This window comes from Phalacrocorax aristotelis, chromosome Z (genome assembly GCF_949628215.1).
Source record: "Phalacrocorax aristotelis chromosome Z, bGulAri2.1, whole genome shotgun sequence".
Taxonomy (NCBI): domain Eukaryota; kingdom Metazoa; phylum Chordata; class Aves; order Suliformes; family Phalacrocoracidae; genus Phalacrocorax; species Phalacrocorax aristotelis.
In genome coordinates this window covers 36429769-36448917 of record NC_134311.1, presented here as the reverse complement: position 1 = coordinate 36448917, position 19149 = coordinate 36429769, and the positions used below count along the sequence as shown (strand labels likewise).

Sequence of the window (19149 nt, the reverse complement as noted above, 5' to 3'; positions counted from 1 at the left end):
CCTTATCTTCTGCATGCAGATATGACTGTCCTTACTGCATAACAGAAAACTTTATTTACCACTCTTCTACCTTATTCACTGACTGGATAGTTCTTTGAAGTTCTTCCTTTTAAGAGATGATGTTACCAGACTTTGTGCTTTCCACCTAGGCTTTGATCAGAGATCTTATATGGGCATTTCTATGGAGCTATGAATTTGTGTCTTAATATTGTGACATAGTATAGGCTTTTTGCTCTTTATGTGCTGGCAATGGACACCCAGTAGGCAGGAGTGTCACTTGTCCACTAACCTGAGTTCAGCAGCTTGCTCAGCATTGCACAGGTCCTTCTTTTGGAAAGAATTGCTCAGTTTCATTGGCCTAAGAGCAGTGTTTCTGTAGTTCCTTGCTTGATTGACTTAAACCAGCACCTTTTCATCCAATAGTGTAAGTACAGGAGCCTAGTAGACAAAAGGGTTGCTCGCTTTGTCACAAATACAGCACAGAATTTGGTAAAAGGGGGAAGGGAGCACTGATGAAATGAAAACTTATGCAAGTTCATAAATGAACTTTAATCTTATGCTAGTTGTATGTGGGTTGAGTGGATAACCTCAATTTATTTTCTCTTATAATACACAATTTCTCTGCATTCACCCTGCCCAACCTCCTCCTCCTTAACACCAACAATGGTTGAACAAAGCCCCAAAAAGCTGACATATGTTTTATCTTGGAATATGTGGACATCCTAGAATCAATTAGTGGTGTTGGAGCCTTTGTACTTACTGCTTCGTTTTCTTCTACTTAAACCTCAGTGACTTGTAGTGTTGGTGAATGGTCCTCTCCTCCACAGAATAGAACAGTAGTAGAAGGACATGTCTCTCCTCTGGTTGTTGGATACCACAGCTGTGAGCTTAAAGGAGGGGCGCAGACTCAGACTTCTAAATTCAGCTCATCTGGCAGGAGTTGTGTTGTCTCATGATGAACAACTAATGCCTGCCTCAAACAGCCCTCCTCTTTCCCCCACTGTCATTGCTAAAAGTAAGGTAGAAGACTGTAAGGTGTAATCAGTCTATTCCAGTCAGTAGCTTGGTAACTGCAATTCAGTTGTTTTTAAACTGCTAGTTATATATATATATGTGTGTGTGTGTGTGTGTGTGTGTGTCTAGGCAAGAAGCAAGCACCTACGAAGGGAGAACAGCAAGGATCCAATAACAAAGGAGCAGAGGTGAAAGAAGACAAAACTGAATGGAGACCATCTTCCAGGCAGTACCGTTCCTCTGAAACAGGAAGACAAGCGGAAATCACAATGGAAAGGTATGTATCATACAGGGAGAAGTAAGGTGCCTTGTAGGGGATCTGCACAGGGGTGGGAAGGGAAAGACTTAACCTTCTTAAAACAGATATTGTAGGCACATGTGACTTGAAGGCATGGTCGCATTATTAGTGTGTAGATTTGTTGCCAGACAATTTAGCTCATGCCTGTCAGAGCTGTAATTTCAGCTTCCTCACAGACTGATTTGGAGTGGTTTTGTTAAATGTTAGAAATATAAGGTGAAACTGAAAAGAGTAAAGATCTTAGAATGTAACCTCTAGTCTGTAACGTAAATGTTCATTTCTGACCTCCAGTACCAAGCTTTGCAGAACTCGTGGTGCAGGTTCCAAGTTTAATGAGTTTTACTGTTTAAACTGAAAAGAAACCTTTGTCATACTATGTACTGCTTGGACAGTGAATACATATAAATTTTGCTTTCTTCATAAGTACTAGAAAATTCCACCTAAACCTTTGACACTTGAGAGCATGGCTGTTCTTGCTAAATACCAACTATTGTGATTAAAGTAAGTTCCCTGAAGTTTTTAGCAGTTGCATATAAATCTGGGTTTAGACAGTGGAGCTATTGCCTGATAAAGCTGTTGGAAGGTTTTAGTTTTATAGTGTTTTATTTGACTTCTCTAATGTTTCCAGTGTTAGCAATGAACATCTGAAATTTCTATTCCTGTTATCTGTAATAATTCCCCGAGTTCAGTTTATGTCCATTTTTAATGACAAAACTAGTAACTGTACTGTGTGCTGTGAAAAGATGCGCTCTAAAAAATTGTCCCGTAGCTCTCATACACTGATGTCTGCACAAATACAACCATACCATTTCTTTTTCTTCCTTGTTAACTGTTCTGTAGGAACAAAAATCTGGCTAGAGATTATGGGCCAACTGAAAGATTAGACTATGAAAGGCCAATAAGAGGTCGTGGTAGTGGAAGAGACAGAATGCAAGGTAGAGGAAGAGGTGGTGAACTAAATAGAAGTGTTGATGGCTCTGATGAAAAAGAAAAATGGGAACTTCAAAGACACAGTCGGAATGGTAACACGTAAGTGTTCTGTGCACTGCTTCTTAACCTGGTGTACAAGTAAACAATCGTCAGCACTGCAGTAGCGTCTCTAAGTATTCTGTTCCCTTTTTCTCTATCCAAGTTGGCTGGCAAAAAATAAATACTGGTCCTAATTTAAAAAGCTCTTAAACTCAGAAACCCGTTTTGTTTTTAGAGGAGTAAAAGCAGAAGACAAAAAGGGTGGAGGTGGAGCTTGCAATTGGGAAGCAGTTAAAGATGATGCAAGGTACAACATACGCTTATGCCCACCATAGATCATCATTTTCTGTGGCCCACCTTAGGTCATAATTTTCTATTCATCAGTTTCATGTCCAGTTTGAGCTTTATAAGCCTTGCTTTCTATTAATTGTCATGAATGTAGTTTTACAGTTTTCCAAACTCATCTCCCTCATGTTGGCAAGATTAAGTTGTAGCAAAGGCATAGTGATGTTTCTTCCAGTAAGACTGCCAAAATCTTTTGACTGGGGCCAAGTTGTCTTTTAACTGAAATAAGCTGTGGTTTTTCCTCAGTAGTCACGTAAGTGGAACTTTGGTATTTAATGGCGTTGCTACAAAATGCTGATTAAAAGATTGAAATTCTGTTGGTGGACATAAATCCCAGTCTCTTTTTCTCAAGTTTTATTTATAATTTCTAAATCGCAAAGCTGTAATACAAGTCAGTGTGGCTCTGGAGGTAATATTTAGGTGATTCTACCACGGAAATATATATTGAAGTGCACAGGAGGATCAGTAAGAGAATGTGATGGTCTATTAACTGTCAGATAAAAAAAAAAATTGGGAATTTTCAGATCAGTTCTATATTTCTTTTAGTTGTTTCTCATCAGATTTGCAAAAATCTCACTGGAAATTTTGGCATTTGTACATTCTTCACACCTAGCAATACACTGTCCTTTCAAGTAGCTTTTGTTCTCATATGCATCTAGAACTCTTTAACTGAAGGCTGATAAAGGACAGAGAGAAGCCAGTGCTTTGAACTTACAGTACACATTCATTCACAAAATTGTTTTAAAAATAAAATTTTAATACTTAGATCGTGAATTCAGGCAATCTGGCTAAAAGGTTGAAAAATACAGCCATGATGGATAATAATTTTGGTGCTTCATATTCCAAGTTGTTCTGAAAGTTTGTACTAACTTCTATCTCTTCTATAATACTTCATATGAAAAGTAAAAGATTGGTTAGGTACTCTGGCTTTTCAAAACAGAAGATCAGCTAGATTCACGTAGTTCTAAGCTGGTAGCGCAAAGCTAGCTGACCCAAAGTACAAAATTAGGATGGCAGGGAAGGTTGTGTGAACTTCATAAAGTAAAATAAATTTAAGATCCTTTGTATTTACTCTCCTTAGTTACATTTTGTTTCGTTGAGGAGCATCAGAACTTATGATATAAACATGAGATATCAGTGCTTTCCTGTGATGTGGTGCGTGTGGTAGGAGTCATGTTAAATTGGAGTTGCCTAAACAATTCTAAAAGCAGGTGTGTGCCTTAGTTGTGCTCAAGGATGCATCGAAGCTAGAAGGTGTTAATTTTAAATATGTATGTCTACCAGTTGAATGAAAGTACTGGTACTGCTCTCATTTGACAGTGAACTAATATCTGTGATACAGAAAATACAAGCTTGGAGTATGAATTTTACCATTTTAATAGTTGGAAAGAAATGAAAAGACAAACACAAATATCAGTGATATACTGTAATCAAGTACTGGTATTAATAGTCACAATTGAATTATTTTGTCTTCATGCACGTTTTTCACTTCTTTTGATTAGAAGTGCATAGAAGTCAGATTTTCCTAATATTTCCTATTTTGTTTGTTGCTCAAGTAGTCAGTAGGTCTACTTTCAGCTAATGATACTTAAGGTTTTTCCTCTATTTTTTCCCCTCCTAAGGAATTCTGGAAAAAAGTGGTGTGTTGATATGCAAGGCTTTTTTCCAGTGTGTCCCATGAAGACTTTGTCAGTCTTTTGTTTACTGTTTTAGTGGGATGGAACAGAATGCTCCTATGGAAGAGACTGCAGCAACAGCTGAGAAGCCAGGGTTGTGTGAAGGAGAGCCTCGGAACAAGTACAGTCTAACTAAAATATTTTCCTTCTGTATGCAAAGAAAACAATTGACTGTTACTGATAGTACTTGTGTTGGGAGCACACCTGAAATGTGAACGGTGAAGTTTTGCTAGTACACATATTTTAAAATAGAAAAGCTTTATATGTATTTGCAGGTCAAAAAAAATGCATTCCCAAATATTATCAAAGTCTGGTTTATACAGCTGCAGATTTAATTTAATTTCCCAGTGATGCTTACAGTCCTAAGATTTGGTGATACTTTAAAGAGGAGCTACATGTTGTCTGTTACCTTTTTAACGTGGCTAATTTGTAAAAATCTACACTGCTTTTTGGAGTTCCCTATGAGAAAAAGGTATTCAAGGTGCCTATGCAATCGTACAAACACAATTAAAATACATTAAGATAAAATTTTCTAAGCTGGTATTCATCCACTGCTAATACCATGCAATTGTCATCTATTCACAATGTGTAGAACTTGAAAAAGTCACTGGAAATGGTCTTGAAGTGAGCTTTAGAAGTAGGGAAATTGAGAGACAAATCTGCCCCTCATCTTCTGGCTTCCGTTCTTCTCAGTGTCCAGTGAGAATTTAATTTATAGGAAATAAACACTGGCTTAAGCAAACGTAACTGGACAGTCTTGTCCAAGTAAGAGACTTTAAAGAATAATCAAATAGCATATGGTAAATATCTCCTAATGAGTGAAAGAGGACTAGTGCAACATGTCAGCCTTCTCATCTGCTATGAAGATAAATGAGCTTGCTATGGTGCCTTTTTTACCTAATGATGGCAGCTCATTATCCATGGCCTTGGTTCATTTCATCATCATAAAGCTGACTAGACTATAAAACCTGTTTTATACGTTCAGGTTGTATAACCCTGTAAGAAGCTGAGTTTGTATAGCTTTGGTTCTTTTCATTTTAAACTAGCTTTTAATATACAGCTGGAGGTTTGGATACATGGGATAATCTGTCTCTGAAATGGAATGACTATGGCTGGATTTCCAGAAAACTGTTTCTAGACTAGCTTAAATCAGATGGGGAGTGTAGATAAACTGTCAAAAATGCACTGTATTAGCTAAATATGAGAGCACTTATTCAGTGTTTTTCATCAACTGCTGGCACCTTTACTCATTTCAGACTTGAATTGGAGTAGAAACAAATACAAGCTCTTTGTAGATGTGTCCTGACATCTGTTCATTGCAGAGCATAAGGCACGAGACTATATGTAGTGGCAAAGGCATCTGACAGAAGCTGCCAGTTGCCTTTAATTCTTTTCCCTTACTCAGAGGTCACTAGGTATTTGATCAGACTGTGAGCCTTTCTGGAGATTTTACTCCTCCTCATGTTTTTAGAGAGATCTTCATTAGGAATAGTCCACTGAAATCCGTAAGATTCAAAAATACTAGCTACCTACAAGAACAAAGGTCTGCATTGTGTACTCTTTTCTGTGTGGTAAATATTGTCCTGAAGACTCTCAAATCTGTATAAAAAATAGGAATTACATATACCTCAATGCACTTAGGCTTTGGGGGTAGTGTCAGCTTGGTGAATCTATGTATTTTAAAATAGAAGAGCAGACATTGTGTATTCAAATAGTGCCTAGGTGATGGTTAAGGAGGGTAAGCATACACCTTAACAAGGTGGAATTATTTTTGTTGTTCTTTTAACATTTAAAAGCAAAAGCTATGGGGTATGGTTTTCAGGCTTCAGGGTGTATTTTTAAGCTCTTGTATGCTTAGCTTGCCCCTGCCCTCCAGGGTAGCTGTCTTCTAGCAGGTAACACACATCAGCAAAAATTCTAGCAGGCCACCTTCTGCTTTTGCTACAGCATCAATATTGAGGGTGTAGGGGTTGTGTGTTTGCTTAAGTAACTGCTAGGATTGTTCTCATTTTGACTATTAAAAGCAGCGACTCCAAGGAATCCATTTCTTTTCTACTGCTTAATTGCTGTTGTGTGCCTGTATTGAGGAAGAGATGGAAAACCTGTGTTTGTTTCTTCTCTCATTCTCTTTCGGGCTGTAGCTGTTTCCAATTAAAAGTAAAAAAAGTTTTCCTGAGAATTGGGAATAATCTGTCTGCGTGGAGATACTGTATAGCTTTCTGGTGTGGTACCAGCTAATTTCAGTGCACATCTGGAAAGACTTCTATGGGCTTCTGTAACTTACGGGGTTTTGCCTTCAGGACTATGTCCACATTGCTGTCCTTCAGCTTCCATTTGCTAAGTACTGCAGGGCAAGGGTTTCTTTAGTACTGCTGTAATAGAAATCAAGTTATTTCTTTCCATATCCTCAAATTTCCTTGAGTGTATCAATAATGTCTGTCTCTGTTTATAGCATCTCAAACTGTATGCTAATAGTTGTGGTGTTTTTGTTGCAAGTAATAAGTATAAAATATGTAAGTAGTACAGCAGTATAAGCTTTTCTCACAGCTGCTTTCTGTTGAAGTTGTCTTCACAGTCTGAACAATGTAACACACTTGTGTTGACTGGTACTTCAAATGAATAGATTTTTCTTTTTGTTCAGTATGACACAGAGTCTAATCAATTCCTACCAAAGGTATTTGCTGAGTTAGTATTTATTCTGTGGGGTTTTCTTCTATTTCTTCACACAGGACTTTCTTCCTCTTTGGTGGAGCTATGTATTCTTCTGGTCATTTAATAGGAAGCTTTCAAAATCTGTCTTCAAGTTTGCTGAGCCATTTACCTCTCCTGCTGTGTATGTTGGTTGGTTGGTTGGGGGTTTTTTTGGTGGTTTTTTTTTTTGAGTGGGTGATTTTATTTTTTTTTTTGTTAGTAGTGACATGAAGCTATCAGTAGACCAGGCCAGATCTTCATAAGTATTTGGTTCAGAGTTTTTCTTCTGTAGTTAATTTGTACATTTGTCACTTGGTCTTACCTTGTTTAACTTTGAATTTTTCTGTAACTGGTGGTAATGCTCCTGTAAATGACGTTCACTAGGAAGGAGTCATGTCATTGATTTCATTATAGAAGCTGAAAAAAAATTTGCTTTGTGCAGCTGAATAATACAAAAGCTGATCTGAAAATGACCTACTATCATGATTTTTAATGATATGAAAATAATCAGCTGGACAACTGACCTGAATGCCATCCTTTTCCATTCGCATTTCTTCGGTGTATTAATGTGTTCATGCAAGAAAGGTATGCACAGTAAGCAAGGTGTAGCCAGAGGGTTATGGTCATACATTGAAAACACTGAAGCTGTAGGAACCATAACTGAAGGCTCCCATTTGGTGTTTTGGTAGGTACTTGCCTTGTGAATTCAGTTTGTTCATGTCCAGAGGCCGTGCTTAGGTGTCTGGCAGGTTTTTAAAGCGCGATTGTTGGTGTGCCAAGGAGCTTATTAACTTGATTAATGAAAATGCAGACCAAGCAGTTACTAAAAATGTGTATGGTTGGGAGGTAGAAAGTAATACACAGAGTGCAGTGCACTTCCATTCAAGCTTGGTGCCCAAAACAACCTGCTACAATCGAGTCTCTGTCCAAAATGTGCTACGCAGGTTCCTGTTGCTGTGCTTGACTAATGAGAGGTGTTTCCCCTTGGGAGTCTTGGCACCCTAAAACAGATTTGTACTGCGAAGAACCTAGCAGTTAAAACCATCCTTTGGAGTAAAAATCAAACCATACTTTGCAGTGTAAAACCACCAGTATTTTCTTTAGAAAAGGTAAGTGGTTGGTTTTGATAGAAATGTACTTTCAAAGCAGTACCTGTGATTGCTTTTTTGAGAGATCAAGTTGCTGTGTGGTGAAATGCCCTCATGTTGTCTTACGATCATAGGCATTCAGATCTGAAGGGGGTCTTGCTGACTCAAGGCATGACCAACCATACCTGTGCCACTTCTCACACCTGTCTGGCTGATTTTAGTGTTCTCTACTGATAGAGATTTCTAGTGGTCTTTCCAATACTTGGGAAATAGAAACTACTCTGTGTTTTTCTCCTGAGTGTCTTGCCCTAACATCATGGATGTGCAAAACTGTCTTTGTTTTTGAATGTTACGTATGTTTCCACCTCAGCATCTCTTTAAAGGCTTCCTATGTAGATCACGTATTTTAGACCTCGTATCTGTCTTGCACTTCTATTCTGGACTTTCTGCTGCTTCCCACACAGAAGACATTACTCAGTTGAGACATTGTTCCACCTTACCAGCAGTGACATCTGTTCCAAACAAAACTGTTTCTTCTGTGTCTCCTTATAATAGTACGTTGTTGCAGTAGGGACAAATGCTGTTAATTTAAAGTTCAGCTTGACTGGGTTACCTCCAATACTCTGGCATGGTTTGGGGGTTCAGGGCCTCCCCTCAGAGCTTCTGCCTTTGCTAGTGGTTCTTTCTCTGTGTGTGTGGCTGATACTTCTCCCTGAGAGTACGTATTTCTGCTTGTCCTTGGGACTTCCTAGTGGTGGTTGGTTGTTTTCAAATCACTTAGCCTCTTCAGCATCTCATACCACTGGTCAGTCCTTCAGTATTCTTGAACACTTGTGCTATTGACCTTTTCTTTCACAAGCTTTGTGTCATAGAAAATGCAGTGAATGTATTATGTATTACACTGTGGATAACTGCACAGAGCTGGCCTTAAAGCCCCACTCAAATGCGTGTTGTTCTTCTGCAAATTGAAAGATAGCTACTTCTCAAGTACTTGTTGCAACCAGTTCTGTATCTTTCTACTACTCTCACGAAGGACCAAAACAGTGTCTCCCTAAAGTGATGAAAACTTAATGGGAGAGGACAAAAGACTTCTTAAAGTTCAGATGTGCAATTTACTGATTCTGTCCTGAGATAGTGGCTTAGGAAGAAATTAAACCAATTTAATAGACCCCTTTTTAATTAGTTTACTTCCTCTTTTTTTCTTCCTCTGCATTCTTGCAACTAGTCTTGCTTTTCCAACACCTATTTACAAAACTGAAGCTTCAGATAATTGATCAAAAATCATCTGGCTTCTTACTCTTGAGGACAACAAATCTAAATGGTTGGGGTGCAGTGGGTTCTTAATGCTCTTACATATGGGCTAGTATCTGTTGGTGTTTTTCCAGGAGTAGCTGCAACTACTTTATTTAACTCAGTAAACCACTTTTTTCTTTTTTTTGGTAACAGTTCTTCTAAAATAGTTTCAGATCTTCTTAATCAGTATGGAACTACAACCTGCTTACCAGTCTTTTAACCTTTAACTGCTGGTTGGTATAGCTGGAACTTCCAAAATAATAGGGCATGAAGGCATGTGAGAAGGTAGCCATTATAGTACAGGACTCACATTTTTTTTATTTACTTTTTCCTGCAAAGTACATTTTAAACTGTCCATCCTAGAACTGAAATTAAGGGCTGTCTTACTGTTCAGTTCTGCTTCTACCTGTCATATGCTGGGTGCTTCAGGAAAGTACTGTATAATTTTGACTGGCAAGAAATCAAATGGTTCTATGCAAGATCAAGTAGGAAGAGGGAGCAGGCCTGTTCCTATGTAGGCTCATTCTAAATGTACAGAAAACTCAAAATAAATGTGTGTGTGCTGATGAGGTGCTTGTACAAATTGAAAAACAAAATGCAGAGCTCACTGACTGCCATTCGACTCAGCACCTTTCTGTGAGAAAATAAATTTCCAACTTGCATCTAATCAGTTGTATAGTTACATTGGAAAAGTCATCAGCATTTGGTAGAAGATGACTTGGAACTGCAACTGAGTGAAGAAAAATCCATAGTTCGCTCACCAGAATGGAGCTAATGAAAGGGTATTCTGGCAAAATCAATGTTAGAGAAATGTTTAATCAACTTTGGCTGCTACTGCAATGCATAACAGTTTTGTGTGAGAGAAGGAGAAATGGTTTCTCAAGTGTCTGTCAGGAAGCAGTGCAGGTTTTCCTGTAGTTTGTGGTTTTTGAATTGTTACGGTGGTGAAGCGAGTTGTCACCTGTGCATGGGATGCTGCTTAGTAAGGAACAGCTTTCTGCAAATATCATTAAAAGGTACACCTGTAGTGTACTCTAATAGCTGCTTGGTCAGCATTAGAAAAGTGGCAGAAGAGTAATCAAGTAGTGATGAGTAAAGAAGGATCTTTAGTTTTGTCTTATGTATCTTGTCTTATGAATACAGACAAAGCCTTGGACTTCTCTCTCTACAGTTCAAAAATATGCAAGGCAGATTCCACTGTATTCCGTATGTTTTCCTTGAACATATCACCATTATTGCACTTTGTGACAGATTAAAACTAGGATTAATCTGTTTTTGCCAGGTGATAAATACTGTCTCCTTGTGTGCTACTACATCTAACAAAAGATATCAAAGAAGCATCTTGTGAAATTAACAAAGAGAATGTTAATAATTACCTAGAAGATCCCATAGGGTGGTCGTTGTGTCTTTTTGATGACTGAAAGCTGCAATGAAACATAAATCCTTCTCATATTGTCATTCTGCAGTAGGAGTCAATAAAACCATGCAATTGGGGTGTTCTAAAACTGCCCAGTATGCTTTCCTTTACTATGGCTATATTTGCTAGGAGTAGATTTACTATTAAACAGTAGGGTTGAGAATATGCCATATCAAAAGACAGACTAGTTTTGTCTAGAATCTGACGTGCTTGAATTTATGAGACTGGATAAATACCAGAACTTGCTACAGGAGGCTGGAGGCACCGTTTGTTCATATGACTAATTTCAAACAGGCCAAAGTATGTTTTCCAACTTAAATTAACACAAAACTTGCACATCAAGTTACTGTGGGGAGTAAGGGAAACCGAGGATAGTCGTTCGGTGAAAAACATTCCATGTTTTGTTCAGTATCCTTACCTTAGAGATTAGTGTTCTTGTTCATCCTGGCATGTTGCAAGCTAATGGTTTTTACTTTACAACTATAAACCTTTAGAGTTGCTGAAGGACAGCCAATGGAAGAACTAGTTCAAGAAATGACGTTAGATGAGTGGAAAAATCTTCAGCAACAGAATCGACCAAAGCCTGGATTCAACATCCGGAAGCCAGAATCCACTGTTCCTTCCAAAGCAGTGGTGATACACAGGTCAAAATATAGAGATGATGTAAGCATTGCCTCAGGAATACTGTAAACTCTGCTTTATGCCCAGGGTTAGGAAACTGTCTCTATTCTTTTTCTACAAGTTTTAGTATAATCTGAACAGACTGGAAATCAGTACCTAAGCTTTGTTACTGTAATCACATATGTGTTCCAAAACTTGCGTTAAACTTACCGTCTGTTCATTTTCTTCTTTCAGATCATCACCCCTATTTTGTATGCAAATACATAATATATCAAGTTGTTCTGCCTTATGGCTCAGTCTTAGCAATATAAAACCTGTGTCCTTGCTGCTGCCACCTATGTAGATCTCTGGTAATGCTGATAGAGAAACTTGGTTTACTAAACACTTCTTATCCTAATTTTGAATGAATCCTGTTTAGCTGACTTGACAGTATACACTTGCAGATACATATATTAAACTCATGATTTGGCATCTGTTACTCTGGATGCTAAGTGTCCTGTTTCTCATCTGTGCTGGATCCCAGTTTTCATTGTGCACTTGGAATACTTGATTATTTTTTTTTTTAAATCCCCCCCAGTTTTAGGGTCCTGCTTCTTAAAAGTAACTCTGGAGAGCTTGTTCTATAGTAATGTGCTCCCCCGCCTCTTTTTCCTAACTTTCATTCCACCATATTGCTGGGATTGATGTTTCAGGGAGAACTTGTAGTTCATTGATATGACTGGGGAGAGAGGGGAGGATTCTTTCACAGATTCTTGCTTACTTAGATTTCAGATTTTGGGAGTCACAGAAGTGTGTGCATACACTTGTAGTCTAGCATGATGGAGTTTTGGTACTTAAAGTCTGCATGCACATATGAACATACATATTATCCTTTGTCTAGTTATAATATTAAAATCCAAACCTGCATCTTTTTAAGCCTTAATCAGTTTAGGTCACTGAGTGCTTCCAGGGACAGACACTAATATTGAAGTGGCCTGCGTCCTTTTTAGCATGGCTTTTGGTGGTCACAGTTGCCATTATTCCCTCTTCTGTTTCCGAGGGAGATGGTGGTAGGGGTGGGGAGAATACCTTTCACAAGCTCTGAAGAGTCTATGCAAGTGTGTGAAGAGTGCATGCAGACTTCTGTTCTTTTTGCCCATGAAGTTTCTTGGCTGGCAGTATAAAGGGACCTTGTCAAAATGAACATAGAATAGGAGATACAGGAACTGCATAGCTTGGACAAGTCAAATCCCTATATTAGATATCAAATAAAATAAGTGCTTTGTCACTGTATGGGATGAGTTTGCATATACATTGTTATTACCACAGTGCACATTAAAATTATGATGGGAAATAGTCTTACATCCTACAGCTAGTAGGAATACACAGAGTTAAAACAGTAATCTCATAGCTGCAGACAAATAGACTAATAGATTGGTTAGTAGCCAAATGCTGTGCTTTACTCTGGCCTTTTAACCATCACTTGAAGATAATTGTAGGAGTAAGCAGCTTAAGCCTGATTCTCTAGTCCCTTGGAAAACCTCATAGATGATATTTCTGAAAAACCTCTTCACTGTTACAGAGCTGGTACAGAAGATTTTGTTGCCAGGACTCTCTGAGGTAACAAAGAACTATCCAAGGCATCTGGGAAGCTACAGTTGCCTCGCCTCTGTTAAAACCCTGTGCAAGTTAAGGCCTGTCTTCTATTCCAGATGTCATCTTGATTTATCTGCTGCTTAGTCTGTAATACAAATGTGCGTGTGTATATGTACATGGGAGCTGTAGGCTTTAACCAGATCTTCCTTTTAGTTGCAAAAAACCTGTGAAGATTCTCATGTCTTCCGAAGACCAGCAAATGACATAACATCTCAGCTGCATATTAATTTTGGGAGTCTTCCTCGCCCTGGCTGTGGATCAAGAGGAGCACGAGGTGGTCGTGGTTGTGGCAGACAAGTTGAGGAGACAGGATCTCAACGACAAGTAGTGGGTTTTATGGTTATTGTTGTTTGCTTGGAGATTTTTTTTGGCTGTTGATGCGCGTGTGTGTTGTGCCTCCTTGTGTGTGGAACTGTTGATTTCTGTAGTGACAGACTTCTGTCGTATTCCTGCCTCATATTACGTTGGCCTGGTTATTTTGAGTTCCTGAGCCACATCATGTTACTTAAAATTAAATGCTCACAACTCTTAACACACAAAATTCAAAAGGTCTGATTACTGGTTGCTGTAATGGTAACTAGAGGAAAGGGTGCAATGAAGATTTGCTTCAGCAGTGAGTTTTGATGTAAATTGGGAAGTAATTAAAATGACTAAATGCTTGTATCTGTTACAGAAAATTTCAGTATAGTACAGTAATAGTACTTTATTACTGAGAGTGAGATCAGTAAATCTGAGATCCTACAGAGGAAGACAGAACCCTTATGGCATCCTACAGAATGATACAAGTGTTCAATATAACCATTAAACCTTCCACTAACCTTTTTCTCTTAAACAAACAAACAAAAAAAGCACTTTCACGCTGAAAAATGACATCTTTATTTTTCATACTAACTGAAGATCTCAGTTTACTTCTGTCTTGTATGAGTAAAATACTTTAAGGTTGGGAATTTACAGAATGATACGGAAGTGATTTGATGCGTTTGTTTCATCTGAATGAAAAAGGTTCTTAATATAATAGCAATCTCTGTAATAACAGTGCATTGAGTTTAAACTACAATCCAGTATGTGCAATAGCCTTAAAAATGTAGAAAGAAAATGATGCTGCTTCTAAAAACAGACAGTATTTTGGGTGAGATTGCTCTACTTCGTTGCTGCAGAACTTGTGATCTTCTGGTCCTCCTCAGGCAGTAGATCAGCATTATAAATACATTCACACTGAAGAAATTATAGTAGCCATAACTTCTGAGATAAATGCTTAGCATTTCTGTGATAGTGATGGATACAAAGCATTTAACTTGAATAGAAGAGTGAAACCTTTTCAGGGTAAAATACATATACATAGCTGTCAGATGCTTTTGAAATGCATTCATTTTTATAAAGCTTCCTTTCTTACTTTATAGGTGCAGCTTGTTGCTCCAAATCCTGATGATCCTGAGGATTTTCCAGCTTTAGCTTGAAGAACAGTGATGAATGATGGTATCCCAAAGTAGCTTTGGCATAACTGTGAAGAGACCAATTTTCTGCTAGTGTGGATAAAGAAAGTCTGTTTCTCCTGGAAAAGCTGTTTGGGTATTTTGGTGTGAAATGATTGCAGCACTTTACTAATTGAGTTGGGTTCTGGAGATACTGGTAGACTGGGGTCCTGTCACAGGTTCCAGTGTCTACCTCCATTTGTGAAAACTGTGTGAAGGCTTATTGTACTTCTACGAGGCTTCAGACGAAGTTAGAGTACAGTGTTTAAAAATGTGTATATAGAGATTATATCAAGTTCTCCATGACACCATGGTGAAATGTAAATTGTACATGGTCTGCAATGGGGACTTTTACTTCACTGTACATTCAAAAGCTGCCTTCCCAGTTCCTTTGAATGAAGTATATATTTCAGTCACAAGCTGCAGTTCTTCAGAGTTTGGCAAATAAAGGAGAGTACTCACTGGTTTGGGTTGGAGGTATTTTTACAAGTAAGAGTAGCAGATCCAAGCTTTTGCTATTTGAATGTAGTCTGTAGAAAAAAAACCAAACAAATGAACAAAAAAAACCTCCCAAACATGAAGAGCAGACCTTACTCACCCAAAACAGTGAACATCTCTCTAAACAGAAGTGATCTTTAAAATTAAGGCAGCACAGATGCTTTTACTTGATAGCTATCTGTAAGTCTTGCTTCATTAACAAGATACTTTACCTTCAGCATCTTCAAAATAGATGCAGACTGTAAGAATTTTGTGCCGAAGACAAAACTAAACTGTTAAGGAAGCTTTTAATTTTATCAGGAGCAACTAATAACTAAAATGTTTCATGCCTTACCAAGAAATCTGTGACATTGGGGATGGTGGGATGTCCTTTCCTTACAGCTTTAACATACTTCCTTACTTGAGTCAGGCTAACTTGTTCCCCATGAAAGGGGACACTCAAAGCCATTCTTGGGGATGTGAGGGAGATGAGGAAATGGTGCCAGAAGTGATGAGAGAAAGAAGTGAGAGGACAACCACACTGGACTTTTTGGAAGTAGCTGTCAGCCTCAGAGGAGTCTTCAAATGCCTGCTCAACTTGAACTAATTTCTTTTTTCTATTCTTTGTCTCACTTTGTTTTGTATAACTTCTAAGCAGTCTCCTCTGAGAGCAAATAGTAGATGAGACTTAAGGAAAAATACTTTTGCTTTGGGGTGAGCTCTAAGAGTATCCAGAAACTTAAAGTAATTCGTATCTCAGTGGTAAGGCTTTATGCAAGAAGGATGTAATCATCCTAGAAAGACTTCTGACTCTTCTGTATGCTCCAAACAGATGGTCCGTAAAGTAGTGCTGTCCAGGGGACCTCTCTTATATTGTTAAATTACTTATGTGACAGTTTGGTATAACATGAGATTTCAGATTCCACAAGGAGCTTATTTTAGTGGCATAGGGACACTCTGATGATCTGTAAGAGAGAGAATTTTAAAGCAAATGAAGTGCTGGTGTTAGAGGAGCCTATGCTGCTGCTTTTTGAGTAATCGAACTGGATGGAATAACACAAATTACTCTTCCACCTTGAAGGAGCAAGCTACTACTAAAAATCACTGCTGCTCTATTAGTAGGTGTTCAGGTGTTTCTGCCAAAAATGGCAATTACATGATTGTGGAGCAGCGGTGATTTTGTCTGTGAAGTTTTTCTACTCATTCTTCCCTTCCTGTTCCCCTTCTCCCATCGGACATGGAAGAATGTGTCTGAAATTTTATTTATATTTTTACTTTCAGGGGTGAGTGTGTGTGTATGTGCGGAGAACTGTTTTGCAAGGCTCACCTCTGTTTCCCATCATGTTTTGAAGGTGTAGCCTCTTGCTTTAGTAACACCTCTTTTTGCTAAGGAAAGCAGTGTAATACTTAAAGAAAACCTTCCTTTTTCTACTAAAAATTTGAAACCTTTTTATGCTACTGGGCTGGAGTTCCTTGGAGAATGCTTTAAAGGACTTGTCAAAGTGTATCTGTGAATCAACATTTGGTCAGCAGATTGTTTAAAAACCTCCTGTTTAAAAAAAAAAAAAAAAGGAAAAAAAAGGCTTGTTTTAAGACTGTTTTAACAAAGAAAAAACCAAAACAAACCACATCTCCCCCCTTCCACCACATCCCCCCACCCCCTGCCAAGACCCCACAACCCACCCAACCCAAAACTTTGTGAGAACGAGGTTTAGTGTAGTTGGTTATGGCTCATTAAACCAAAAGTGTCTTAGAGCAGATAGATAGGTTTGGCAATTCCTTTTCAGGCTGTCAGACTTGAATATGGCTTAAGAGATTCTCTAGTTGATAGTACCTAAGTATAGAGAAGAAATTAATAATTATAAATGGTGTCAGTAATCTAATTCCTTTGCCTAGCTGTGAAAAGAGAACTTATTCAATCTCAGTCATCTGGCATACTTAACAGATACAGCTATTTTGGTACCTTAAGCATGTCTGCTGCTAACAGTCCCTCCTGGTTTAGCTTTACTCCTTCATGTAAAGCAAATGTTAGCAGGTATAAATATATCCACAGACACTAGTAAAACACCACAGGCATCTTAAGAAGAGATTAAATAGTGTTGCAGATCTTAGTCACGTTACTCTTTAATGCACTACTACGAGCAACTCTGTTATTAGGATTACTGTAGTGAGCGGCCTAGGAAAAAGTACTGCATTTCAGCTTTGAGTTTTAGATTAATGTAAATCCCAGTAAGTTTGCAAAGAAAGGTATTCACTTCTCTCCGCAACTGTCATTTATATATGATAAAGTTGATACTGCATGGTCCTCTTGAATCATATGTAGTGCCATGGTACAGGACTGCCCAGAGTGTATTACTATGAAAGTGCCTTTAAATGAAAGAGGAGAGGTCTTGTGCTTAACATAAGAATACTAAAGAATAACTAAAAAAACTTAGAAATAAAAAGCCCTGGTAAAAATTTTTAGTTGATAAATAGGAGTATTAGGCAATTGAGTGCATAAGAGATTAGGTTTTCATATGAAAACAGGGGTGGGGATATGCACAGCCTTTGGGCCCAAAACCTGTAGCCATAGTACACCTATGTCATTAAGATTATTCTTACGTAATGTTCAAGCCTTTTTTTTTTTTTTCCCCCTTCAGAGCTGTCACAGGCACATGTATGTGTACACAGATGTCCACATAAAGATACGTATACATACATGTGCAGTGTTGAGAGTAATGTAACACTGAGTCATTGTCACTGGATCAACAACTGAATGTGAAACGTGGTTATTTTTGCAGAAAAAGTACATTTCAGTCATTGAGTAACAGGCATAGAATTAGATCTTTTTCTGTAACAAATGCTGGGCAATTACTGAACAGTTTGCTTGGAGGGGTGAAACCTTCAGTCTTTGGAAGAAGTAACAACTGTTACATTTGAGCTCTATTACTTATAATTTAATGTGAAATACTTAATCTTCAGCTGGGTTTTATTTGCAAACAAATGCCTTTTGAAGATGCGATGCAATGACTGTTGCGGGTAGCTGTGTCTGAAGAGCAGCTTTAAATACTGCATCACATTTAATGGCAGCGTTGTGTTTTGAGACAAACCAGCAATTAATGTATTGAATAAAGTTTTTGCTTTCCCTGTTTGCGTAGCCAGTGTGAATATCTATATTCTGTAATCTGTTGTCTCTACAGTGTTTTACAGCTAGTTAACTGGACCCAATAGGCTGCGATCTCCTTTTAGCAATGGTAGCTCCTATGCACAGTAGTTACTATTTGAACTAAAGATGCTGAGTTTTGCATAATGTAATTGAATTAGCAGAATAGCTTTGCCAAAGGGTAAAAACAGCAGCAACGAGGTAAGTATTTCTTCTCTCCTGGCAAAATTAAAAGTCTACATACTATAATCCGGGAATTCTATGCTTGCTAGTGGTTTGGTTATATTTGTTACTTATGGACTGAACGATGTTTTCAGAGGTTTTCCTGGCTCTAGCAAAGGCACTGGACCTTGGAAGCTACTGTGGGAAAAGTAAAACCTAGTAACCTTTTCAGTGAAGCTCCCACTGAAGTGAGAGAAGACCATAGGCTGGAAAAGGTCTGATCAGTGGGAGGAATGCAAGGAGCCCTTCAAATAAGGGGGAAGAAAACCCAACAAACCAACATTAAGTAATAGTTCACTTAAAAATAGAGATGGTGTGGGAGAGAGATGGGGGAAAAAGCACTTAGATGCATGACAACAGGACAATCATCACCTGTGTTGACAACTGAGTAGAGATTCAGTGCTAGGAGCATGATGTTTTGGGAGGCAGAACTCAAACTTAGAAAGAAACACAAGGGGATCTAGAGAGAAGCTGTGTTGGAAGGAGGGGTAATGAGGAGGCCGAGCCCTTCCACTGAGTAGAATTCAAAGGAACTGACCTGCTGTCTTAAGATAGTGGCATCAAAGCCCTGATGGAGGTAAAAGCAAGCTCCCAATGGTGAGAATTGGTCTGCTTCAGCATCTGCGTAGTGTCTATCTTCCTGCTCTCGGCTGCTGTCACCTTGGATTTCCTTGCATTAGTAATAGCTCCTGCCAAGGATAATCTGTCTGCTCCCTCTGTCCTGTGAGGGCACAAGGAGTTTGGGATTTACCGCTTCATCCTGTTTGTGGCATAAGTGGTCTGCAGCAG

The 19149-nt window shown here is 38.5% G+C and overlaps 2 protein-coding genes across 4 annotated transcripts in view; one reads left to right on the top strand and one right to left on the bottom strand.

The window, feature by feature from the left end:
* HABP4 (hyaluronan binding protein 4) overlaps positions 1-18129 on the top strand; it is a 27017-nt gene extending 8888 nt beyond the window's left edge. The window contains exons 2-8 of one of the 2 annotated variants that reach the window (XM_075079404.1): positions 1144-1291; positions 2153-2341; positions 2517-2588; positions 4340-4423; positions 11286-11454; positions 13201-13374; positions 14448-18129. In XM_075079404.1, the coding sequence (XP_074935505.1) occupies positions 1144-1291; positions 2153-2341; positions 2517-2588; positions 4340-4423; positions 11286-11454; positions 13201-13374; positions 14448-14504 (893 nt within the window). In that variant the 3' untranslated portion in view covers positions 14505-18129. The remainder of the gene's footprint in view (positions 1-1143; positions 1292-2152; positions 2342-2516; positions 2589-4339; positions 4424-11285; positions 11455-13200; positions 13375-14447) is intronic. The other variant, XM_075079402.1, reaches the window with a different exon arrangement.
* The window catches only part of CDC14B (cell division cycle 14B), a 51597-nt gene continuing 50572 nt past the window's right edge, over positions 18125-19149 (bottom strand). The window contains exon 13 of one of the 2 annotated variants that reach the window (XM_075079391.1): positions 18125-19081. In XM_075079391.1, the coding sequence (XP_074935492.1) occupies positions 18907-19081 (175 nt within the window). In that variant the 3' untranslated portion in view covers positions 18125-18906. The other variant, XM_075079401.1, reaches the window with a different exon arrangement.